The 26,907-nt window shown below is 37.0% G+C and overlaps 1 protein-coding gene across 2 annotated transcripts; it reads left to right on the top strand.

Annotated features, from left to right (window-relative positions):
* The first annotated feature begins 3,121 nt into the window (after positions 1-3,121).
* On the top strand, positions 3,122-26,907 carry LOC128470477 (myocardin-like). 2 transcript variants are annotated; one of them, XM_053452371.1, is made up of 13 exons: positions 3,122-3,742; positions 17,320-17,385; positions 17,964-18,022; positions 18,366-18,441; positions 18,715-18,864; positions 19,839-19,993; positions 21,436-21,561; positions 21,730-21,983; positions 22,077-22,248; positions 22,480-23,136; positions 24,249-24,386; positions 24,473-24,530; positions 24,920-26,907. In XM_053452371.1, exons 1-13 carry the CDS (start codon positions 3,688-3,690, stop codon positions 25,390-25,392), a joined length of 2,439 nt encoding a protein of 812 aa, XP_053308346.1. In that variant the 5' UTR covers positions 3,122-3,687; the 3' UTR covers positions 25,393-26,907. The 2 variants fall into 2 exon arrangements, with proteins under 2 accessions (XP_053308346.1, XP_053308347.1); XM_053452372.1 differs by having other exon boundaries at positions 22,101-22,248.

Below are 26,907 nucleotides of genomic sequence, written 5' to 3' on the forward strand. Positions count from 1 at the left end.
CACACTGACATCCAAACACACACACCAGGACAGGCTCTGCTACACTGACACCCAGAGACACACACACACCAGGACAGGCTCTGCCACACCGACACCCAAACACACACACACCAGGGCAGGCTCTGCCACGACACCCAAACACACACACCAACACCCAAACAACAGGACAAAAAAAAATTACCTCAGCATCTGTAGCAGACTATGACAAATGTAAATTGGTAGGGCAAGTCAAGGAAGATGTTTGTGATGGATGTATGCAGAAAACTAGACCAGGGCAATGTGCATAATGGTGGCTACCTTTGGACAAAAAGCCAACCTTCAGCACTCACGAGAAATTAAAAGAAGAAAACTTCTTGGGTGGCATGGTCTGAAATGATGCCATTTCCTCTGAGCATTAAAAGGCAGGTATAAATACTAATGACTGTTAGAATACAGGTTAGCTTTTTGATTGTTGTTGATTTGAAGTTGTGATTCTGATCATTCCAACCTAACCCAAACCTATTCACAGAGCAATGCATTTTGTTGAAGAATCTCCTTTTATAGAACTGCCGGTATTGGATATAGGCTAGGCAAGTAGGATATACTTTAATTGGATAGACATAAAGCTATTCTTAATCCTATTCAAGAACAAGGACATTGTTAAGGTCTTTAGATCCAGAAAAATAGGCACATTCTGTATTTCTTTTTCTTAAGAAGAATGCATATGAAAGTGCTTACAAAGTATGGTCATATGTATTTGTTTAGAGGGCTCCATGGGACACTGGAGTGTCCATTTAATTAACTGTCCAGAATAACTATGGTTGGCCCTGCATAATGCATTAGATTAGCAATCAACATAGAGGAATCTATTTCATTAAATTGACAGTCTAATGTCCCAGGCAGCTTCATCAAAGAAAATGCTTGTTACAATAAAGTCCAGCATATTACCATTGCCTTACCATTCCTGAGTTTTCATTGTACTGAAGCAAATAATGTTTTATGTGGATTACTGTCTTGTTTTTCTGTGTTTTTCTTATAATTATTTGGTATTTTTTATATAAAATATTCTTAAAAATAACTTTCGAATCAAGTGCTTTTAACAAAGTAGAAATGTTTGGGATTTAAATTCATTATGCATCATTAGTAAAAACTGACATTAACAGAGGATAAATGTAACAAAGGGGATAGTTACCAGCTGTTTCCTCTAACTATTGGCTACTGTGTTTGAGGCAAAACATAATAATGCCATTTTCTGTTTTTCTTCATCAGCTGCCGGTTTTCTTCCTCTTTAACACAGGTTCTGCGTGGGAACAGCTGTGCCTTTTCCCTACAACAATTACTAACAACTACTAACATATAACCCAGAATACTGAATGACGTCATGTAACTCCTTTTACACTGATTGGACAGATAAATGGCACAGAAACAACAGGTGTGTTGTTAGGTAGGGACAGGGATTACGGACAACACATACACATGTCACCAAGTGTCAGGCTGGTATGATAGCTTTATACACCTGTTCAGATCCTTCACAAACTCACTTCTTACTCAGTTACTCCTTAATTAGTGTTTATACTTATTTTATCGGCATAAACTTCCTTCTACTACTGAAACATTGAAATACATTGATATTAATTACATAAATAGTATTGCTGCTGTATATGTGAAGTACAACTAAAATTACCCCCATGTTTTTGACAATCAAGGTAACTAATATAGGAGCTGCAGATTTCTATTCTATCCATTGATATATGTCTATGTAGTAGAATATTCATATTGCTGAAAGACACAGTGTGCAGTTTCAGTCAGCTTCACCAACACAGAATTCATATTAAAGTACCTTAATATATATTCTTTTACATGTAAGGAAAATAAAAAAAAAAAATAAAAACGTATCTTTAGGAGAAGATACATCACAACAAACAAGCTCCATTGACCTGTTCTCATAACAATGATTTTTCTCATGTGCGCTGGGGGTCTCGTTAGATCCAATGACCAAATCCCCACTACCCCTGACCCCTCATTGAGCCAGATCTTGAGTTGGCTGGCAGCAAGTATATCATGGGGACACAGGAGATATGTTTAGCCAGGGACCCCTCAAAAATGTAAGGGGTAGCTCACCTTCAATACACATTAAAGTACATATCATGACTAGAGTGTCCATTGCCATTTCAACCTTTAGATACAGATACAGGCTGTCAGATCGTTTTTTTAGGGGTTGTAAAGCAATCTTACACTGAAATGCTACTTGTATTTTAACCAGCATCGGGCATCTGTATGAGTACTGCATTTAAAGGCCAGACTAGCGATGAAGGGGTGCCCTGGCAAGGTCACAGGCCACGTGATGACATGCGTGTGGCCAATCTGCTGGTGAAGTGGTGTGTGTGTGGTTCTGTTAGCCAGCAGCGCACCGGGCATTTGGTCAGTGTGCCAGATGGCCACCCCAGCCCTGCTGCATAGACACTGGGATCACACATTAGCACATTTCCCTCTTGTAGCTAACGAGTTCTTTTGTAGACTTTTCATAGCCATTGGCATGGATTAATGCAAATTTTTAGACTATAAACTTTTTTTTTTTTAATATGTCAATTTTATGTCTAGCCTCATAGTTTAATACTGTTGGTTTATTACCTAAGTGAAGCATAACAGTAATAACAGTAATGAATGTGCCAGTGTAAAGGTGCCAACAACAGCTGTCTATTGTGTATCTCATAGAAACAACATACAGAGCACTTGGAAGCTGGGGCTATATTGCTTTCTATGATACAGGGAAGCCCCATTACTTTTCCATGGGCCCAAGGAAGTATTGTAGGTGTTTTATATTATATTGCATGCATATCCAGTAAACAGGCCCTAACAGATTTATCATTCGTATGTTTGTTTTAGATCCTAAAAGACATTTTAATTATTGCCGTCACAAAAATATTTGATTGACGGTACTTGTAATACACAAAATATTTGTCAGTGATTGTATCTGCAACTGCTGGGGCCTACAAGGGGGGTGTGTGCCTATACATATTGTAAGAAGGAAGAGGAGCTCCCTGCTGACGCAGCACTGCATGCCTGTTACAGAATTGTGGGGTGTCAAGTGACAAAGCAGATGGCATTTTATCACACATGGAAGGGACAGTCAAGCATAGGGGGTGGGAATGAAGTTTAGAATACAGAGATTGTGTGTGTCAGAGTAGGAAGGGAGATCTTTCATCTAAAGACTGCATCTGATGAAGTTCCCCAACAGCTAAAAGTCTGGCTGTGACCATCAGGGACTCTCTCTGGCCGCTCTTCACACCTTTACCAGCGCTTGATTTTCTGCAGACAGTCAAAGGCCACACTTTACAACGAGACTTTCCTCAATGAATGCAAATGGAATAATTTAGTAAAGTGAACGCCAAAGCGAATAATCTCGAAAAAAAGTTGTCCAGAAAGTGACAAAAGAAGAAAAACAAGAAGGGAACAACACAGAAACAAAAAATCCAAACAAGCCAATTTGTCAAAAAAAAAAACCTTAACCCGTATTTCAAGACCATCATTTTCTAAAATCTTTCAACTGAGTGAAGACGTTATTTATTAAAAAAAAAGTGTGATTTTTTCATATTTTTATACTTTGGATTTTTTTTTCAATTTTTTTATCACTGTACAGAAGAGATTGAATCTGCTTTTGCCCCTTTCATTCAGTCCACTTGGACAGCAGGAATTCCACCATAAAAGATGACACTGCTGGCGTCAGAACGCTCACTGCTCATCAGGAGCAAATTCCGCTCAGGTAAGAATTTCACATTGCTTTGGTCATATAATTGTCAAGGTCCACCTTAATGGGTGGAATGTTATATGAAAAGTTAAAAAGGTGCCCTATGGGATTTCTACACATTTTATGTACTGTCGAACGGTTTATTAAGCAAACTTCAGTAATAAAACCATATTTGGATTACTTATTTACATCCACATTTGTCCAGAAACACTCGTTTATAAACATCATCAGCTACCCACAAATAATACATTTAAGTCTGACTACTACATCTTATCACCTAACCACATTTTTTAGCAATACTCATTACTATATACAGCTAATACTGTTCAAAATATATATTTTTATTTTGTTCTTTCACAGGTTGCAAATCTTATATAATTCAAAATGACGATGAAAATTGGGCATACAAAAATCAGGTTGGGGTATTTTTAAATCGCACTCTCCATTTCCTGCTCTTTCTACTAGTAGCGCCTGGTTCCAAAAAAAAAAATGCAGAATGTGACATATGTTCTGTAAAATCTAATGCAGGACAGGAGGTTCATATTAAATTGTGCATTTGTACATATCTTCTCATGTCTAACCATCATTTGCATATTAAACAAAAAACTATATTTCATACAGAGAGCTCCTATTGAAGGGATAATAGTTTTGTTTTATGCAAAATCTTGTGCTAATTAAAATAAAATACTTTAGTTAAGGCCAGTAGCTGAGTAGAATATTTCCATCTCGTTCCCCAGGAAATATTTTGGTTTACTTTGCACAATATGGCATACATTAGCAACAATTATGGTGGCCCCCAAGATTGTAATTCTTGATAATAAACTAATCTAGTGTACTGTTATAGATATAACCAAGTGGTGCTTGTACACCATGAGTCTGGTTAGGCCTCGGATAACCACCAACTAAAGTGCTGTCGGTCGGTCTAAATTCAGACCTTTGCGACAGTTACATTTATTTTCGGAATTAAGTATTTAATTCTTTGCCCTTGCTTTAAACCAGATTTTTAGGTTTACATAGGAATACTTCACACAGCGATACTTTCATTATTTTTACACCGAAGGTTAATTATTATAGCGTTTAATTACTATAACATTGTTATAATAATAACATCATTGTTATGAATTGCAGTATTTTTGACATCATTATGAAGCGAGCACGAAAAGACTCAGCTTGAACCAATCAGAAGCAAATAATGTAATACCCCACACTCTACTGAGCTACATTACAGCAAGAGGATTTATAGTCACTCTCCTTATTTTATATATCTATACAAAGAATATAAAAAGAACAAATGACAACCCCAGCAAATTGTAGCACTAGCTATATAGCAAAACAGTTCCAGCATTTATGTGCATAATTTATGATAACTACTTTTCATAAACCTAGCAAGTGATTTACCATTCTGATAAATCGTATCTTTCTCTACATTTTAGGGGATATTAGTGACTGGGAAACATCAAGAATCTTACGTATTTTTATACTGCAGCACACTTTTTCTGATATTGCTTCCTTATCTGTATAATATTTGTCAGTGGTAAATGTTGGTACATAATATACACGCAGCAACCTTCAACTTACAATTTAAGTGCAATAATAATAAAATAGAACCATGGTAAAAATTACTCTAGGGTGTGACAGTTTAACTCAAGGGGTTTACTTACATTTACAACTACACACCAATTGCAGTGAGGTAAAGTATATATTAAAAAGTGCCAAATCAACCATTCTTGCAGGTAAAATGTGCCAGGGTTGGTTATATTTACATATGACTGAAACTCAGTTCTTAACAAACACTTCATGCTTTATATCTGATACTTGAAGATAGAATATCTATTGTTTTCCTGCCCTGTATTTATTTTACAAACATTATACCATGAATGTATTGTGCAGTTACAGGTGTTTGAGCCAACTAGTAAGACTTTGGCCCTGATCACTGAGCCAGCATGCAACCCAAACTAAACCCAAGTGCAACATGGGGACCCGCTGCCAGTCGTATAGGGTCACTCAAGCTTTCATATACACTTGTTATGGGTTACATTTAAAGGGATGTTCTATTTGCCCCTTTGCCCATCCCACAGCTTTCCTTGCAGGAGATGTTTTTGGCAAACACAGGATATGCTTAGTGACAGTCAGCTCCAGTGCTGGCTTGGTGAATGCAGCGGGGGTCTATTGAGACCCCCCCATACTCATGTACCTAAAGTGCTTTTCAAAGTCCTCTAACGTCTAAGCCAGGGGCGTCCAACCTGCGGCCCTCCAGATGCTGCAGGATTACATCTCCCATCCTCCTCAGCCAGCCCCTTAGTTGAAAGAGCATTATGGGAGATGTAGTCCTGCAGCAGCTGGAGGGCCGCAGGTTGGACGCCCCTGGCCTAAGCTGTCACTGGCTATGCATGGAGAGTGTCAGGCTATCACATTCAGTAGGGTAGGCAGATGGTGATTGAGTTTTGAGGCATAATAAGTATATATATATATGGAGCCCTGACAGCAATGTTGTAGTGTGAAGGGCACCATGAAGCACAATTTAACTGCAAATCCAGCTGTCCTTCTTCTGGACCCAAACTGTCCCTCACTTCTCCACTTATGTTCATCTTTTCTAGGGGCTTAGAATGTTAGGGGGAGATCAGTCTATCACTGTGTTCTACAGATTTAAACCCCTACTAATATGTATATACAGTATCTCACAAAAGTGAGTACACCCCTCACATTTTTGTAAATATTTTATTATACCTTTTCATGTGACAAGAAGAAGAAGAAATGACACTCTGCTACAATGTAAAGTAGTGAGTGTACAGCCTGTATAACAGTGTATATTTGCTGTCCCCTCTAAATAACTCAACACACAGCCATTAATGTCTAAAACCTTGGCAACAAAAGTGAGTACACCCCTAAGTGGAAACGTCCAAATTGGGCCCAAAGTGTCAATATTTTGTGTGGCCACCATTATTTTCCATCACTGCCTTAACCCTCTTGGGCGTGGAGTTCACCAGAGCTTCACAGGTTGCCACTGGAGTCCTCTTCCACTCCTCCATGATGATATCAAGGAGATGTTGGAGACCTTGCGCTCCCCCACCTTCGGTTTGAGGATGCCCCACAGATGCTCAATAGGTTTTAGGTCTGGAGACATGCTTGGCCAGTCCATCACCTTTACCCTCAGCTTCTTTAGCAAGGCAGTGGTCGTCTTGGAGGTGTGTTTGGGGTCGTTATTTTTATCTTTAGAAACTGCTCATTTAAAAATAACCTTGAGGCCCCGTAATTTATAAACTCAATTTGAAAAGAACCTTCATGTCAAGACAATAAGAAACATGATAATGTTCAGATGGGGACTACAAAATCAATAAGATGTATAGAAGACCTTAGTTAGGAAAAGCAAGTGTCCCAGTTTTTGTTGTACAGCACTGATTTTAGGGCCGACGAACAGCCCCACAGTTGTGTGTAAGTAGATGAGTGATAACTTAATGATGATTAATAATAATGCAGATCCTGAAAAATGGAAATGAAGATGGCCGCTACTGTGGTATTTACATAATGTACTTATATTAATCTATATACAGCATTATGTATATTAATTATATATTCATTGTAAAATGTAGGATTTGATAAAAGTGATTTATCCACTGTTAAAGCATATTGAGTGAAATTTATTCCCAATCTGACCTGCCTCTCTCTTGCTGCTATAATTCTCCTCTGTCTTGAGTGGTCCTTCCACCCCAGCTCATCTCCCACAGCACACCCATAGACAGAGAGTTAGGCTGCAGGCATGCAGGTCTTTGATTGCCTCTGGCTCTCTATGAGCACCATCCACTTATCACAGCAGGTTTTATACAGCCTTTCTCTGAGTCTTACAGTGCAGAGTGCAAGCGGGAGGTTGGTAGACAGTCTAATCCAAGCGAGAACTGCAGGTACAGAGTAGTGGGACACTGTGTGTCCCTTACGTTGGTTTATGTGCAATCTAAATGCATGTACTCCTACATGTGTATAATAACTTTACTAAGGAAATTATTCTGTTTCAATTACTTTTACTATTGATTTTAGAACATATGGAGAGAAATGTACTTCCTATGTCATATGATGTGAGATTTGCCTTCAACTAGGCTTCTATGAATAGCTTAATTTATCCAGAATAAAAATATATAGGTTTTCATATGTAGCACTTAAACTGTTTATATGGCCTAGTTTCCCACTAGAAAGAAATTGCCCCAGCACTTTTTGGCAAAGGCAAATAAAGAAGGATGTAAAGGTTATTAATGAAATAATGTTGTTGATCCAGTGAGAAATCAAATTGTCATTTAGGGGTCAGGGGAAACTTGACTTCAATATGGGTATCTTTCCTTTTGGATTAACAGCAGGCTTAACCACAATGGGCTTGCATCATTTTTCAATCTAAATTATCTGCTATGTCCATTTTACACAACTACTCCTTCTAATGTAATCTGTTGCTCTCAGATCCCTTCTCTGCATCTTGCTTCAATGTGAAACTCTGTGCAGGGAGACTTAGCCAATTCGGCTTAATGACCCATTACTGTAGCAACAGGATTTAGTTCTAAAGAATTCTGCCAGTAAACATTGCAATACAAGAGCATAAATACTCTTAATGCAATGCATACCTGCAATATTCAACTGCTGCTTGCCAGTGTATAGTGAGGTGCTGTCTGTAACCAAAACAAGCAAAGACAATCTAAAGGTCTGAGTGCCTATTAATATTCAGCTATTGGCAGTACACAAAACCAGCCAAGACATCATTTCATTTTTGAATGGGACGCACTGGTGTTTGAGCCTATCAGTTTCTGCATATTTCCTTTATCCACCTACTGGGGGTTGGCCTTGCTCCTGCACAGCTAGTCATGATCCCGTGTGAAGCAGGAAATATATGAGAGTATGGGGATTTTTTTCCCTCAAAAGATCGGAAGTTTTAGTAATACTTTTTTGTTTCTTACATAGATTAAAACTACCATGTGACATTTTACATTTATTACCATTCGATCGTTTTTTGTATGATTTGTTGATATTAAGGTTTCGGTCTCAATCAGATTTAAATGTTCGTAGATCTGCTTTTCCTTCGAGTAGAGAAGATAGTACAAATATCTTGGTCGAAAAGAATGAACCTTCCTGCTCTGCTACCTAAAAACAGGTCCAATTCAAGAACATTTTTCTGCCCCATCATTTTTTCCTTACCCCATTATATGCTTTTTTTAAATCCACCCCATTCTTTCACCCAACATTAGATTACATAGATTGGGATAGCAAAAAAAGGACCTAAGTGAAAACTTCATAAATGGTCAGATTGAGTTGCATTGGATTTCTGCTGCATGGAAACTGAAGGAAACTGAAGGGATTTGGCACCTTTAGGTGTTCTGGCTCACCTACTCATCTCATTTTTTTCCCATTTTTTCATTACAGTTTCCCACTTTTTATCCCCCCTCTCCCCTCTCCTTAAATGTACCTCCACTTCTCCCTTCTTAAAAAACTTTGTACTAGTAACCAAACTAAGTTTAAGACAGCACATCCACAAAAAACCCACCTGTTGTTATTTGTTTTTCCCCCTCCTCCTCTAATGTTCAAGACAACATTGAACCAACCATTGTCACTGTATCCCTTCCTGCCCCTGACCTCACACTTATTCCACAGGGGGAAAAAACAACCCCTATTTCTATAACCTCACTTGTTTGTTATAACCCCTTGTAACCCACTGCTGTTTACTCTATCTTCCTCAACCTCCTTGAACATGTCTCTTACTTTCTTTTTCCATTTGTCTCATCTTTCCACTTGTTTTGCATGTGGGGGTGACTTAACCCCTTCGATCCCCTTAGGCCTTACTAATACGTCTTTGAAAGCTTTCTCTCTGTCTCCTAACCTGCAACCTTGCTGTATTTCCCAGAAATCTCCTTCACCCAGTACAACTAACATGCTTCTACCTTTCTTTTCCAACATATTTAACTCATCCTGCCTTGATATTGACACAGCATAGCACAACCATATGCATAGGGTGCTCCTGCTGTTCTATGACACACTCTATACCTTCACTTCAAGCAAACCCTGTAAGGGCGCAGATAAGTCCGGTATGCAGGATACTCCTAGTACAGGAAGTGTAGGCAGGGTCAGACTCACTAAACACAGCAAAGTCTTAGTAATGTAGCCAGGGTCAGGGGAAACAGAGGAGTCCAGTAAAGGATAGCCAAGGTCAGGGTCACAGAAGACAGCGTAATCCGATAAACGATAGCCAAGGTCAGGGTCACAGAAGGCAGCATAGTCAGAAGATAATCCGGGGTCAGCAACAGGAATCAAATAACAAAAGGCAGGGAAGAGCTCTATCAGGCACAATAACTGAGCACTGAGTAGTACTCCGTGCCGGTTTTTAAACATGCCGCCAGCGGACGCCCTGCCCCCGTACGTGAAGTCATCTACACGCGTTCCCCGCCCTCTCCGTTCAGGGACGGATGAAGGCGCCAAGTGATTGCTCATGAAAACGTTTTCAGCAACCGCTCATGAATACTAATGTGCATTTTTCACTTGATAGCACATTTGGTAGTTTTCTGTTTGGTTTTTGATTCTAATTTTGTTAACACCATAAAAATTAAATGTTTTTTGTCTGTGGTGAATCAATCATGTATTCTGATTTCATAGTTTCTTCTAGCTGGTCCTTTTATATACTTAAACTCGCCCTTAATAATGTTTAATGATTGGACACAATACAACTACTTAAAACTAGGAAAGCTATCTCCAATGGCCCAGTTATAACATTTAAAAGTGACATTAATATATTTGATATTGGGTGTTATGCTGTACCACTGTAACTGTTTGGCTCAGTATTTAGTGATGGGAGTTAGGGTGTATCACAGTCAATATCTGGCACAGTATAAAGTGATGGGAGATATGCCATACCACTGTGTCTGTCTTGTTATAATAAGAGATACACTGTACCCCCTCAGTGTCTGGATCACTATATAATGATAAGAGTTGTACTGTTGTGGTGATGGAAGTTGTGGTATACCAAAGTCAGGCTCAGTATATATATTGATGGGAGTTATGCTGTACCATAATCATTGGATTTGGGGAAATATGTTTTACTATTATTATTTAAATCTGCAGTTCTATTTCCATGAATGTCCTTGCTATTTATTTATCTACTTTCTTTAAAATAGTCACTGTATAGATATAGTGGGGGGGGCACAAATCTCTGTTCTTGCCTTGGGTGCAAAAAGAGCTAGCTATGACTTTGTCCCTCTCGCAGATTCTTTAAAGTCAGAGTGACGGATGTCACTGACACATTTAGTGTAATGCAGTTTGGGGGGTAACGGTATCACTGATGACCTGTTTGGGCCCAAAATGACAAGCTGTTTAGGGACAAAGCTGGCACTGTGGGAAGTAAGCAACATGGTGAAGTCGGGGGGCCCAAAGAGGTAAAGTAAAAAATGGGTGTGGTTAAAGGGGTTATGTTTGTTAAGAAGAGGAGTTAGCAATATTGCCACACCCACCTGGGGGGCGTAAAAAATGTTTGCACCCAGGCATCAGTGACCCTAGACTCGGGCCTGCTAACTTCCCTACTGCCCGCAACTTGAACATTTTTAACAGCACCATGTCCCACGTATGTCTCCATGATGATTTAACTGTGGGTTTTCCTATTCTCTGGCATTTTCTACCTTGTCCTCTCAGACCCTTCCTTACTTATTTTCACTTTAAATACCATCTTTTCTCCCCACCTTTAAGGCCTCCATGCGACTGACTTCTCAATTTAAAACTTATTACAACAAATCATTCTTCGCCAAGCAGTCCCTCGCTCTTTCCCCCTCAACCTCCTAATAATACACTGTAAGATTGTACCACCAGTATGCCTAACCTCTGTCAGTTATTGCCAATTTTGTCAATTATAATGTTATTGTCAATATGCTATTGAATGGATATCACTATTATTAAAAATACAATGCCTTGTGTATGATGTATTATTATTATCATAATTTGTCTTTGTTTTTCTGGCATGCCTATAAAAATGTTTACATTAAAACATATAGCTGCCCTTGCAGGAGGCACTTTTAAAGAGTGATGACAATGAACACTGGGTTTTGGCTTACACTGTATGACAGCAGATCACACGATGTAAACATGATGTTGTTGGCCTTTTTCTCACATTGGCTCCCCATTTCACATCATCTCCAAAAGCCAGGCTGAGGTCTAGCCCTGCTATAGCTTGTCTTGTGTATTTATTTGGATTGTATATCAACATTAATATCAACACGCTAATGGTTTTCATTAGACTTTTGCATTTGTATTCGGGCGAACATGAAGGGTGCGTTTTCGTTGTTCAGCCCGAATATCGAAGAGTGGTGGCGGCAAAATGTACATGAAGAAGCACAACGCGAAGAATCTTCGTGTTTGTTTTCATTAGTGTCTCCTAAGTAATCTCCCTGGTCCCTTCCACCTCTTGCCTACCTTGTCTACGAGAGCGAGAATCCATAGGATCGCGCAAGGAGTTAAAGATCCGTGCGAGCTACTCTATTGGTCGCCTGCAGAGGCCTCCTCTGGCATCTACCAATTGGTTGATGCCAGAAGACGTCCTTGCCGACAACCAATAGAGTCGCTCTTATGGACCTTTAACTCCTGGAACCTCCGAAGGCCAAATTCCGCCGTCAGGAATTAAAGGTCTATACGAGCGACTCTATTGGTCTCTCCTATGGACCTTTAACTCCTGGAGTGGGGAGATCAGTTGCCTCCCTAGGCCAAATTTCCGTACCAGGAGTTTAAAAGTCTGTACGAGCGACTCTTGGTCGCCAGCAAGGGGCTCGTCTAACATCAACCAATGAAGAGCAGCTGCACTAATAGAGTTGCTCGTAGAGACCGTTATAATCCTGGCTGTGTACTGCGTTAACCCCTTCTAAAAAAAAACAAAAAAAAAAACCAAACACCAAGAATGTATACAAATATTCGCCTGAACCGAACACAGGAACGGGAGAATATTCGTAGAATACGAAGATTTTTTTCTCCATGAAGACGAACACGAAAAGTCTAGTTTTCATAGTGATTGTTCCACTTATAGCTTCTTGTCTTTAAATTGATTTTAAAATAATAATTTATAAACCAGGATCCTGTTGTGCACTTTTATATTCTCTTGAATCTAGTCTTGAAGTATGCTTCTCTGAAAACCTGATCTTTGGTTGTCTGTTGTTCTATATTACACACCATCAATAATCAGGGAAGCTTTTTTTATTCCGTTTACACATTCTTTTGAAGATGATCCTGCACCCCGTTTTATATGTAAATGTTTTTGTGAACTTTTTTTTAAGAACCAAAGTCTTTTCATTTAATTAAATTCACAGACTTTGTCACCATTCCTGTCTGCCAATTGGGAAATGTGATATGCATACCAAAATACATTTGCTGCTGTTTGTGGGTGCCAGTCTTTTAGCTTGAAACCTACCAACTGGTGCCTAAATATTTAGATAATCCTTAAAAGTAATCAAAATGGGCCGAATCTTAACGCATGAGGTTTGCTAGGATTGATTTCCAAAACGCAATCAAAAGAAAATTTCATATTTGGGAGAAGAAAAAGGCCTCTATATGGCCTCTAAGATGGGTTGAAGGGTAGATTTTCCTTTAGCAAACATACAATAAGTGCATCTACGTTCATAAGATTTAATTTATTAGATGCAGGTGCATATGTTTCTTTGGCAAGGCTATGAGAGAGCACCGTCAGATGCAGGGCTGTACAGCCTGTGATTTTCCTGGGCTGGTTTCTGCATACCTTAACATAATGTGAGTAAACGATCGGTGCCCTATTACATTGCTTACGTAGGGAGTCCTGTTACTGAAACAGACTGATGGGAGCAGCCCTCATCTCTTCCTTTTTAAACTGTCTTCATAAGTCAGTGTGCCTATGTACCGTATATATGTATACACACATACATCTTTTGGGCTAGATTGATTTGTTTTCATAATATCCTAAGGACACTTCCGTCCTTTATGATAATAAGTAAAGGAATGACTGACTTGGGAGCAACTAGTATACAGTGGTTCAACATTAAAGTAATTTAGTATAAGTACCTGATGGTAAGGTAGGAGGACACATTTGAAAGGTTTAGGTTAAAAAGTTAGATTTTATATTTATATTACCGTGAAAGGGCAAAGACTATAAGGCAATGCATTGCTTGTACATCAGCTCTGGCTTGAAATACCGCATGTCACTCTCTACTACAGACTTCTGTAATATTAAAGAATAGAGTTTACACCTTTTGACTCATCAGACATCTGTGACCATTTATAACATTTAAACCCTTTGCCTTTCGAATATAGCTTTATATAAACAAACCCTTGTGGACTTATGTCCTTTCCTCTCTTTTCTTCTCCTTTATCCTTTCTTTATTCCCTTTGTGTTTCTTCATAAATAAAACATTTTAAAAGAAGTTAGATTTATTGAATTATATTCTAACAAATCCACGTCCTTCCCTGCTTTGACTCTCATATAACCCTACTGTCTCTGGCTGTCTAGTGATGTAATCTCTTAAAGGACAGTTGAAACTTGGGCTTGTCAATCACTCATTGGCACCTGTGCCATTAGATCTGTGTAAATCCTGACTTGGCTGCAACTGAAGACTGCATAATGACCTCACTAGTCCTTTTAAACATTTCTTTTTTCTTCATCTTGCCTGGATTAGCCAGGATTCCCTTTGCATACCAGGATAATTTTAAACGTATTATTTATAATATTAAATATGGCTCCGTCGAATGTTAAGGCCATACAGATGCTTTAGAAATGAAAGCAGCAAGAACATTCTGAACACTATGCACTATTTCCATAACATTTTGCAAGCAAAAAATTGTTTACACCGCTTATACAATGCATTGCACACACCACTCGCGCTAAATGTGCATATAGACTGCCGAAACAGAAACAAACCAAAAATACGTGGTCCTCTCATGCGCACCACGTAAACAATAAAAATGTACGCACAATATGTTTTTTTTTCTGCATAACCAATGCAAAAATTAAGGACAGAATGTATTTTTGACAAAAACTTTGAAGGGATCTATAGAAGGTGTTATAGTAAATCTTGCCGGTAACAGGTAGCTTATTGTATGTAAGGTGAAAACTGCAGTGCAGCTGAACACTTCAAGTTCAATTCCGTTGCTGATATCATCAGAACAAAAAAAGTAAATTACAAAAATAACTGAACGCATAGTCATCATGGGTGACCACCATAAGAAAACTGACTTGGAGAACAGGCTCATATGTTGGGTGATGAGGCCTAGAATTCCCAATAGAAAGTAATTGTTTTCTACTTTTTTTATATGTTGCTTTTGTTATATGTGCAAGATCTTTTACGTAAACATTTCCACAATCTCCTTATGTAAATCGTAACATGTAATATGTAACAAGTTTTAAGACTTCTAGTATGTTTATAAAGAAAAGAGGGGGCAGAAGATTGTGGTATTAAGGTGCTTAAATTTGAAGGGACAGTTTACTATCCCATGCAGCCTCACTAACAAAGAACGTATACTGAAGTACTTTAATATGCATATTATTATTGCTTTAATATATTTTTCTGTAATGTCAATATTGGTCATTATATGTATTTATTTAATATTACATAGAACAGACCAGTATTTTGAGCTTTTTTGAGCTCAATTGGAACCCCCCCGATGATGATTTTTTCCTTAGGATAAACGTACCATCATGTTTATTATACATGTTGCATGTTTACTTTTATATGTGTAGTTCCAACAGGTGCATGAGGCATACCAACATCTTTTTATCAGGTCATTCATTCAAGGTTGTAATTAGTCACATCAAAACTATAGTCAAACTGTTTTGTTCTAATCCCAGTCTTACGTTAGTGAAGTTTACCTCAATAGACAAGAGCAGCTTTGACTGCGTTTCAAAACCCAATAAAAGAAAACAAATGTCGCTTACTGAGGTGTATTGTGCACTTTTATGCTATAATTAGTTGTGTTCAGATTTTACGGTGCAGGTAAGATTCCAGTTCCATTAAGAAGATTTGCATTGCCTTTTGCATTTAGAAACCTGTTGGACTAAACAATATAGTAATGATAATAAGGCAATTACTATTTCTAAACTATTAGATGCACTATTATTTTCAAAATAACTTATCTCAATAAAAAAATCTTTACAGTTCGCAAAACATACTTTCATAATTAGACTCAATGCTCTTTTATAGCATTTGCGCAGCCTCTTCTTTTTCTCTTCAGCAGCTTTACTGGCTCGATGAGTGGTCTACACTCTAATGTAACATGGTTTCTGCTTGACCTCATTAGAGTTACAAGAACATATAATGTCTTAATAATACATGCCTCCTATGTACATATAATGTCTTAATAATGCATGCCTCCTATTTATTCATACAATCTTGTTATTGTGATATTCCCTCAATGTACCATACGCTGCTAGGGAATATGTTAAATAATAAAATGTATTATTATTAAAATGATAATGCTCCACTAGCTGTGTCTCCGTTTCTATAGTTTTAACCTACAATGACCTTTTACCACAGCAGCTGGAAATCTTTTACAATAAATAATTTAGGACACCTTGTGTCTACTAATTTACTGGGATGCAGTAAATTGAACAAATTACCAGTTTTCAAATCGAAAACCTACAAATTATTAAATAATGATGTGCTAGTATTGTTCTTTGAACAAAATACATTACTAAAGCTTCATGGTTATTTAATATATATTTAAATATAAATTTGCTGATTAGTATTTTAGTTAGACTATTTTCATAGAGGTTGGGGCACTTTTTCGATACAACTATGGATATCATATAGAAACCTAATTTCCTTAGAAAAAACCTGGTCAATGTCACAGAATTTTGTTGAAAAAATGCATATGTTAAAATAACATTTTTCATTATGAGTGTTCTGAAGAAAGAAGAGTGAGCAAAAGGGGATTGGGCAGCATATATGCAATCTCAGGTTACCGGCATAAATAGATGTACCCGTCACCTAAAATCATTCAGCTGCTCAGCGCAAATGTTGCCCATGGACAACTGCGGGCAGCATGAAACTGCCCTGAAATAGAATATGATTCACTCATAGTATGTGGCTTCTGCCTTCCATGCCAGACATAAAGGACAATTCTAAGCTAAAATTTAGCACAGTGATACAAAATGATAAAATTGTAGGGCATCTAATTCAGTTTTTTGGTGAGAGGGTTGATTACTGGATTAATGTAGGAGTTGATCCTTCTTTTCTTACATATCGGTGAATGTGAATGTCTAACTGAGAACATTCCCCGATACTAATGCATAAACTATGTGACACATAAAATATACAACAATTTTGTTTTTGAATACTACACATCATTATAAAATATGAATGTGCAACCCCAATGAGCCTCTGCTGCAGGAAGAGTTTTGCTGGCCCGCCTTTCTTGATGGAGAAACTTGCCAGTGTCCAAATAGTTGAATATATGAAGCATGAAACACCAATGAGGAAAAGTGCTATCATCTCTTTAGGCAAATCTTTTTTTAAAACAGCGAGCCATGCAACAAAAATTGCATTCTGCAGTTGCTGCAAAAATAAGAGCAGCTAAACATGTCTCTGAATGTCTTTAGAGCTTTATTATAACTGTCTATTTATTTGCAGTTCTGCAACTACGAATGCAGCACCGGCGCTCTCAAGAACAAATGTCAGAACGAAATGTGATCTCAAGTAAGTTATTAATGTAATTGAAATATTAATAATAATTAATAATAATAATTAATAATATTAATAAAATGATCAGACATTCTCCATGTGGCTGTACATTAAGATCTGTTAAGCTGAACAGACTTAAGTATATATATATATATATATATATATATATATAACATTTTATAGCCCCCACTATTACATTTTTTATTTTCTTTATATATGTAACTATCAAGTGTTTTTTTGTAGTCATTCAGCTACAGTGTTGCTTGCAATAGAAATCTGAGGGGAGTCAAAAGATTAAGATTATCATTATATTTTATGTATGTAACATACATGCTATCTGTGACTTCTATATTAATGCAATACATAGTGTTTGCTGTACAGCCCCAGATGTCATTCTGTTGATTTATATGAATAGTACTTAAAAGACTATTGGTCTGTGTGAGGAACAGTACAATCGTAAATCGTACAACAAATCGTAAAACAATGTTGAAACGGTAGTTTGTCAATATGACTATCCTTAACATCTTGATATTAAATGTCAATTTCAAAGTGTAACGACTAACATATTTGGGTTTTTTTTTTCACATTCATAGCACTCAATAAAACAGAATCAGCTTTCCCAGAACAAAATGGCAACATGGGTCAAAGCAAAGTAAGTGTGTACCAGATCATAATTCTCCAAATGAAATACCTAGTCAAAGTTATTACGCTATAACTGTTATCCCTACAGTAGAAATGTTGCTTAACTTGTGCCAGTTTATCTCACTTAATTTGATTCGGTGTTATGATACTGGATGTTATCATCTCACAATCATTTAACCTTCATAACATGTAAAATCCTTGTCACAGTGGGAATTGTAACGCTGAGCAGGGCTTAAACCACCCTTACCCAGCGGATAGACACATTGATCATTATATTATAAACAATGTGGACATCATATTATCTCATTCACATTTATTTTTGAAAGCCTGATAGAATAATTTATATTTTATAGACTGAAGACTTAATGAAGTACAAAAATCAAAACAAGCTCCACAAAGTGGCAGCTGTGAAGATGCATTTTTGTGAAGGTAGGACTTATTTTTCTTACAGGTTAATGTATATAATATGATCATTGCGGAAATATTTGAAGCCGTAAAAAGTTTGGGAAATTGTTTCTTACCGTATTTTCATAAAGAGTGAATAAAATGAGTGTGTCACTTACTCTACTGGTGCCATCTTACACCAGTTTTGAGAGTCACATTGAGCTGAACCCATTCCTGCTATTTTATGAAAAAAAAACCATATAATCCATTTCTGAAGGTAACTCTAATGAGACACAATTGTTAACTTCTTGTGTTTAGATAAGCTAGTTGAATCTGAGGAGTTTAAGGAAAAAAAGGCTCGCTTGGCTGAAGACTTGAATGAAAAGATTCTCCATCGACCTGGGCCCCTAGAACTAGTCAAGAAGAACATACTTCCATTGGCTGCCGGTGTGAAGGATGGAATGAAGGGTAAGGTACTCTTTATTTTTAAATTAAACAAAATTGGCATCATAACTGCAGAGGGGCATGACACAAACAATTTATGTTTCTGCTTTGTACATGTACAGTAACAGAAGTCACTGTAATACACTTAGTACATTTGATGGTGGGTGATATGGTTGCCAGCTACAAAATGTGGCCACCTGATTAGCCTGACAATGAGATACTGAATATGTTTATTAACTTCCAAACTGGATTTAGTTCAGTTCAATTTAGTAAACTGGTGTGCTGTTCATAATTGAATAGGGAAGAAAACTATAATATATGCACATGACTAAACAAGATATAGAATGTTAACTTTTTGCTCCCTCCTTTGAAAAAAATAACAGGAGACTTGTGAAAATGGAAAGGGGGGGGGCATATCAGGGGCAGCTGCTCCTTTAATTGCTTGTGAAGTACATGCACGCATAATGCCTTTTTATTGCCATATATTGTATATTGATTTTCCCCCTGGTGTACAGCTAATTTTTCTATAGATCACTGTGAGATTAATTAATTTAATTTAAGGTTAACATATTGTAAACAAAATCTATAAAGCAACTTATAAAACATGTTAACTTAAAATTAATGAGATCCTGATGACTGCATGACTGATAGATGTAGCCGCCAGTAGACATACTGCTTTTCACTCACCAAGAAGCCAGCCCACGGTGAGTCCTGCATATAGCTATTTGTGCTTCTGCCCCTGAATTAGCTGTACTCTTGGACTCAAGACTGGTGATTGTAATCTAAAACAAATAAAAAGAAGTAAGGTGCAATAAAACTTGTGGCAGGTTCATACAAAGAGACCTGAACGCATCAAAACTCTCCATTTTATCGCAGTCCAAGATCCTTCCTATCCTATATCGCTAGTCTCTTAATAGCCAGTATCTGTTCAATTAGTTAAAATTCAGTTATATGAGTGATCCTTGCTAAAGTTTACATTTTTCATTGTTCTTCAACAGATCAGATTCAAATATCCTCATCCTCTGACACTTTCTCATTTGATGATGATATCAGCAGCTCATCCTCTTCCTCTACTTCATCATCACCTCGATTTGCACCTTCCCCCGGCCTATCAGTTAATCTGTCTCCAACATCTACCAGCCCTGTCTTCCAGGTACTACCCTGCAACAACACTAGAGATTAACAATAGGGGTTAAGTATACAAAGTGATTGTAATGATGCAATCAGTATTCCACAATTTCACATTAAATTCACATACCTCTCAATCCTCAATCTTTTGGACCCAAATCACTGTGTCCATTTTCCATCTCCTTATGTCCTTTTATAGCAGTTTAGAAAGTTTGGTTGGTATGGGTGTTCAATAGACCTATAATAATGTGTATATAGTCAGTCAAAAAATATTTTCTTTTAGTTAAAATACTTTGCTCGAACTTCATGAATAATGATGAATAGATTACAAACATACATAAAAAGTCATAACTATGTCACTAATCACACCCCTCAAAAACATGTCCCTCTATAGTCTTTTCAAATTTGGAGTGTATAGATTCATATATCAAATTATTCATGATTACTTTGTTTTTCAAGAAGATACGTTTTAAACTATTTTTCCTCTATAGCAAAATCATCATAGCTAACTGTTGTTCCCCAAAAAAACATCAGAACACCACTTTTTGGTGTCAGTCCACAACAACAGTAATATTATGTTGCATTTTTAACAAATATTTTATAATTATCAATGTGTATATTCGCAGTCCTTTTATTATGAAATGATTTATATTTAAAATAATTGGTTTTATATTCCAATTGCCTAGTAGTCATATTAGCACTCACCTCAATAAAGCAGATATATAACACTAGTTCAAACCTGATTAACCCCTTAAGGACAATGGGCGGTGCCTAAACCCATTGAAAACAATGCATTTTGAGCCCGTACATCTACGGGCTTTGTCATTAAGGGGTTAAAAGTAATGTTATCTTGTGTATGTAATATAGCCTATGCTAATCTAAAATGAACTATTCTTTTAAGATTGTGGTTAAATATCTTAACTAGTATTTAGAATAAAGTCTGCTAAATATATAGCCTATTTTTCCTAAATTGTATTAAAGTGGGATTACATTTTATTTTTTACCTCTTAGAAAAGGTTTTTTTTATGAAAAGTAAGTGTCATAGTTAAAAATAAATAAAAACATAAAAAAAACAGCTACCTCTCTTAGTGCATATGATCCTCGCTCCCAAAAGTCGGAATCTGACAGCACAATAGGGACTCTGCAAGAAGCGATCTGTGGTAGGATAAATAATGCATATTTTAAACGCTAAAATATGCTAATAAGATAACAATTGGGCAAACTTTATTTTTCGTATGTGTATGGTTTGCTTAATTTAATTGATAATTTTGCTGGGGTTTATTTAGAAAGTTAATGGTGACACCTAATGAGCCTCTATCATTTTTCATGTAGCGTAACTTTAAACCTTGCCAAATTGTAAATAAATGATTGACAATACGTTTTCTGAGACTGATAATTTATCCGGTTTCATTTAGCATTTAAATGATATACCTTTTTTTTACGTGTATTCCTCTTATTTTATTCTAGCTGGATCTTCCCCAGATTAGTGAAGAGCGCGAGCCAATTACTGGAACAGTAGCAGAGGTTGACAGTTTAGCCACCAATAGGGCAACCACCCATCAGCCAGTGCTGATTTCAGCTGGTGTACCTAAGGTGTTTCTTTATTCTTATTTTTGAACAGCAATCATTCAATTTTTCTACACTTCTATACTAAAATAAATGTCTTAAAAAAATGACTTAAAAAAAATGACACTAGATCAATATGTGCTATTTGAATTCTAAACAAAATGTCAGCATTAATAATTGTGTTGGCATTTACAGGTCTCAGCTAAGCCTTCTGATATGGGTAAGAGCCAAAGGCAGAAGAAACTAAAGGATGCCAAACCAAAGGTGAAGAAACTCAAATATCACCAATACATTCCACCGGATCAGAAAGTAGATAGGTCTCCGGTTGCAATGGATTCTGCCTATTCTCGTTTGCTGCAACAGCAACAGATCTTCTTGCAACTGCAGATCCTCAATCAACAGCAGAACCAAACTTTCTGTGTCCAAACTGTTCATCCGCTGACCACAAGGTAACAAATACTTGTTTTTATTATATTTGTGACATGCTTTTTTTTAAAAAAACAGATTGATAGGTTCTTATTTTCAATTTTGTATTGTTTTAGTATCTCAACAGATCATGTGATTAGTTTCACAGGGGCAACACAAAATGGTGCCCCCACCATAAATCTCTCACCTCCACCTGGAACAGCATCTGTGACAACAGCAGCAAGCTCACCCACAACTTCACCAAACCTGAAACCAGAAGTTTTGCCAGCAAATTTGGATGAACTAACAGTGAGTGTGATAGTCGTAGTTGGGTTTTTTTAAATAAAACATTTGCACATAGATTTAAAATATATGAGTAATTAAATATATAATACTCCAGATAATTGTATTTAATATAAGGTATAAAAAGACTAGTATGAGTAATTTCATCAGGGTGCCTTATAATAAACGTTTTAGACATTCTATTTATTTAGTGTTTATTTAAATATGAAAAAGGTAATTCTAATTTCCCCCCCAAAGGTATCAGAACTTCGTCAACACCTGAGGAAACGAGGCCTGCCTGTTTCTGGCACAAAGCCAGCATTATTGGAACGCCTTAGGCCATACCAAATATCTCGTACCAAGGCTATTCCCATTCAAAGTGCACATTTAATAACACCCGTCATTGAGTTGCCTTCGTTTCCAAATCCACCAACATGCGACAATACTCCAGCCACTTTATGCACTTTTCGGACTTTGCCATCTCCTGCTTCTTTTGAGGCTCCTCGTGAGTCAACTAATCCATCTTGTAGTGTTCCAGAAAATGTTGATAGCCCAGAGGGCATGCAAGACAAAGACATGCACACACAAGGCATTAATGAAGACCAAGTACTTTTGGAAAAGCAAAAGGTGATTGAAAATTTGACTTGGAAATTACAGCAAGAACAAAAGCAGGCCGAAGATCTTAGAGTAGAGTTGGAAATGCATAAGCGTTTAAAAAAACGACGCAAAAATGAAAAATTTTGCCCCAGGTTATCTATCAAAACAGAGGAAGAAAGCACATCTTCAAAATCCTGTTGCGCAAAAGCACAGACAGAGGAAACTAATTTTCTATACACTCTCAACAATGGCAGACCAGAATTGCAGCCACCTGTAGTGGAACCACTGAGCAACTCAAATGATAATAACAGCTACATGGTATGTAAATCACTTGTGTGCCACACACAGTCATGTGGACAGTATTAGTGTATGATATGTGAATTAGAATCACAGTAGAGACATTTCGCACACCATTTTGTCCTCAAACGTAAACAATTAAAACACAGCTATAAAAAACAAAATATTAAGTGTATTTTTTACCTTTATTGATTTTACACTTAACAAAATACTAAAGTAAAATGGGCAGCGTAACTACAAGGGTTGCATCTGCTATGGGCCCGAGCAATACCTAGAACTACTTGTTCATGTCTCCTCGTGCTGGTTCAAAACTGTTCTGAAAGGGCCCTTCCGACCTGGACCGGGCCGAGGAGATAAGAACGCATTACGTGGCCCCACCGTGAAACCGAGGTAAGGGGGTACGAGCAGGAGGGAGTATGTATGTTTGTGAACAGTGTACGTGAGTATGGATGTCTATGTATAAGTGTATGTGGGCACAGATGTCTATATATGTGTATGCAAGCATGGATTTCTATGTGTGTGTGAGCATTGATGTCTTGTGTCTGTGTGTGAGGAACTGAGCATAGATGTATAAGTGTATGTGTTGGAGCATGTATGTGTAAGTGTGCGAAAGCATGTATGTGTATTATATGTGAGCGTGTACATGTTTGTGTGTGTGTGTGAGAATGTATGTGTAATTGGTGTGAGATGGAGTGTGAGCATGAGTGGTGTGAGAAGGAGTGTGTGTTTGAATAAGTGTGTACGTGTGTGTTAGCATCAGTAAATGTAAGTGTGTCAGAGTGTATCTGGGAAGGGTGGGGCAACAAAGGTACAGACAAGCTATTTGGGGGGTGATAGCATAAGCAAGCTTATTACATTGAGGGCAGTGATGGCACTGACAAGCTGAGGGCAAAGATGGCATAGGCAGGCTCTGATAAGCTGCTTGGGGCAAATATGGCACTGTGGAACACATTGCTTGGTGAAGATAGGGGCCATGGGGCAATTTTTTCACTGGGGCAAACAGAATTGATCCAATGTAATTTGCACTTTTAGTGATTGGAGTTATAGATTTGTTTTATATTGGATACTTATTTTTTTTTAAATGTGTATGTAATAGGAGAGTCTTTTGACTTAAGCATTAACTTCCATTTTAGGTTTTCTGTCCACCTTCGTGTGATTTGATAGGACAGGATTTTGAGCTTCCAATGCAGATCACAGCCAGTCCAGAAAGCCCAGTACAGAAGCCTCTTTCCTTTGAAGAGGAGCTTCAGGAGGCTATACAGAAAGCTCAGGTATACAGAACATTGGTTAGTAAGATGTGAAAGTTAATCACAACTTTATAAGTGGGTCCTAAAACAAGTGTTATCTTTGTTCACAGATGGCGCTCTGTCAATCCATTGAGGACATATTACAAGATGAGCCACTAATGTCTGCAGGTAAAACAGTTCTCAGTGGCTATAGTTGCGTCATGATGACCAAAGACACAGAGAAAAAGAGACAAAATGAGCCGAAGTTGTAGAAAAAACAGCAACCATAATGTGACATAAAACTAGTAAAAAAATAAGACAGTGTTAATTGACCACAACAACCTTAGCCCCTCTTTGATCTACTTGGAACCTGTACTCATCACAATTTCTTTCCAAAATATTTCAATATTTAACAATATTTTACCAATTAAGATTTAATATCTAATATGTATATTACCTATTTTGATTCTCACCACAAAAGCAAGATGGTCTTATGTGAGAGTTATGCAACCAGCTGTCATGTTTGTATTTGTAAGAGAATGCTCTCCATTTATAGATTCATTTTGATCATATTTCAGATGAATTGATGCATGTTGATTCCAACATAACTGAAAATCTTAAATCTGAAATGGAACAGCAGAATGCGATGTCACCTGCAACTCCAACTGGGAATTTTTCAAAGGCCTTTCATAACTTCTCTGAAACTCATTCACAAATACAAGCAATACCCACTTCAGGCATCCTGGAATTTCCGGTTTCCGGTCACTATGATTTCTTCCCTGGCCAAGACAGCCTTTCTGTTATCTTCAGTCCTGACCAGATGGAGATGCCCCCTTCTCCACAGAGTGAAAACACTATATCACCGTCGTCTTCTGCTTCGTCTCGGGTGCCTTTTGATCCAGCAGACTGGCTAGAAGCACTGACATCAGGGTCAACTTCAAGTTTTGGACCTAGCAGCCCAACTAGTTCCAGCATATTCTCCACTGACGTTTTTGACTCTCCAGACCTAAGCATTAACAGAATGATTGATCTAATGGTGGAACAGTGGTGAATTCAAAATGAAACAAAAGACAATTGTACAAATTTAATATATCACCAATCCTTTTAACCAGTTTTAAAGAAAGAAAATCTTTCATTTTAAAAGAATAGCTGTGGGGAGAACGCTTTTGACATAACCCAGAACATACATTAAATAAGAATATTATGGAATTGTTACATAGGCGGTGTAAACACTGTTATGGCTGCTACAATATAGATTTGGTTGGAGAGCACATGGATTATTCATTGGTACCTTAATTTATTGCTAAAATTCTAAATATATGTTTTCTCTCCAAATATGGGAAAATCCAACTCCAAGATGACATCATTTTAAATTGAATTGACACATTGGATCTCTTGAGGTGCACTTTAATGTTATGGTTAGATTTAAACAATAATGTTAAACATAGAATGGAAATGCCTTTGTCACCAATGCCTAATTATTTATTATTTGTTTTCAAAAGTATTTTCTTAAACCTCTTTATTCTCTGCATATTACCTATGCATTATGTCGTTTTTCTCCAAGGTATATGATGTCATAGAAAGGAGCTGTTTAGACTTTCAGTGCATGAACATTCATGTATACGTTTAGCCTATGCACTTTTCCATTGGTTCCATAGGTATATTGTTTCTAAAGCTGGAATATCAGCTCTGGGCTGTGGTTTATTTTAATGTGCAAAAAAAAAACAAATTTATTCATATACTGCAAAAGAGCTAAATTTTTTTTTCCATTTTGGCAATACATACAAAATCTGGTGTCAAAATACCTTATGACCAAATATTATGGTTTATAATATATATACAATCAACTATTCTTAGGGCTCTATCTGGAAAATATCTGTTTTGTATAATTTTATATGGCAATTATTATTTATTTAATAGAATGCTAGTACATAGTAATAATAAAATATCAACAGAAAAATAAACGCAAGATGTAGATGTAATATAATGCAATGTGTCATTCCAACTGTTGGTTGGATATGACCCTGAATGTCTTTCCTGCAGCCTACAGTCTATGTAATACATTGATGTCTTAATAGGTTTCAAATCAGATTCACATGGAGACAAACATGACCAGAGATGTCGAATACGCCACAAATTTTCATAATGTGAAAATGTAGATTTGACAGCGCTAGTGGAAAATACAACACAATACATCCATAATGCACTTTTGATGGATTCTACTAAAAGAAGAAAGTGTGGTAAAACTGCATTAAATTCAGTAGCTGCTTTATAACCTGTTGCTCTCAGACTCACATTTATGTAGCGAGTATGTCAAAAATACATATTTATAATAATGTTAACAAGGATATTAATATATGGGTAACATTATCATATTTAATGTCAGAAGTATGTTCTGTCTGTAAAATGAAAATAGATTGATAATTGCATTACTGTATTTAACTATACCCCTATCAAATGGTTGTTTATGGATGTGATTGCTACCAGCCCCCTAGGCCATCTTTCTCTTAAGCCCCTAATAAAGTTGATCTTGAGAATCACAAAAAATAATTTACATCTTTTCAAA

This window comes from Spea bombifrons, chromosome 12 (assembly GCF_027358695.1).
Source record: "Spea bombifrons isolate aSpeBom1 chromosome 12, aSpeBom1.2.pri, whole genome shotgun sequence".
NCBI classification, from domain to species: domain Eukaryota; kingdom Metazoa; phylum Chordata; class Amphibia; order Anura; family Pelobatidae; genus Spea; species Spea bombifrons.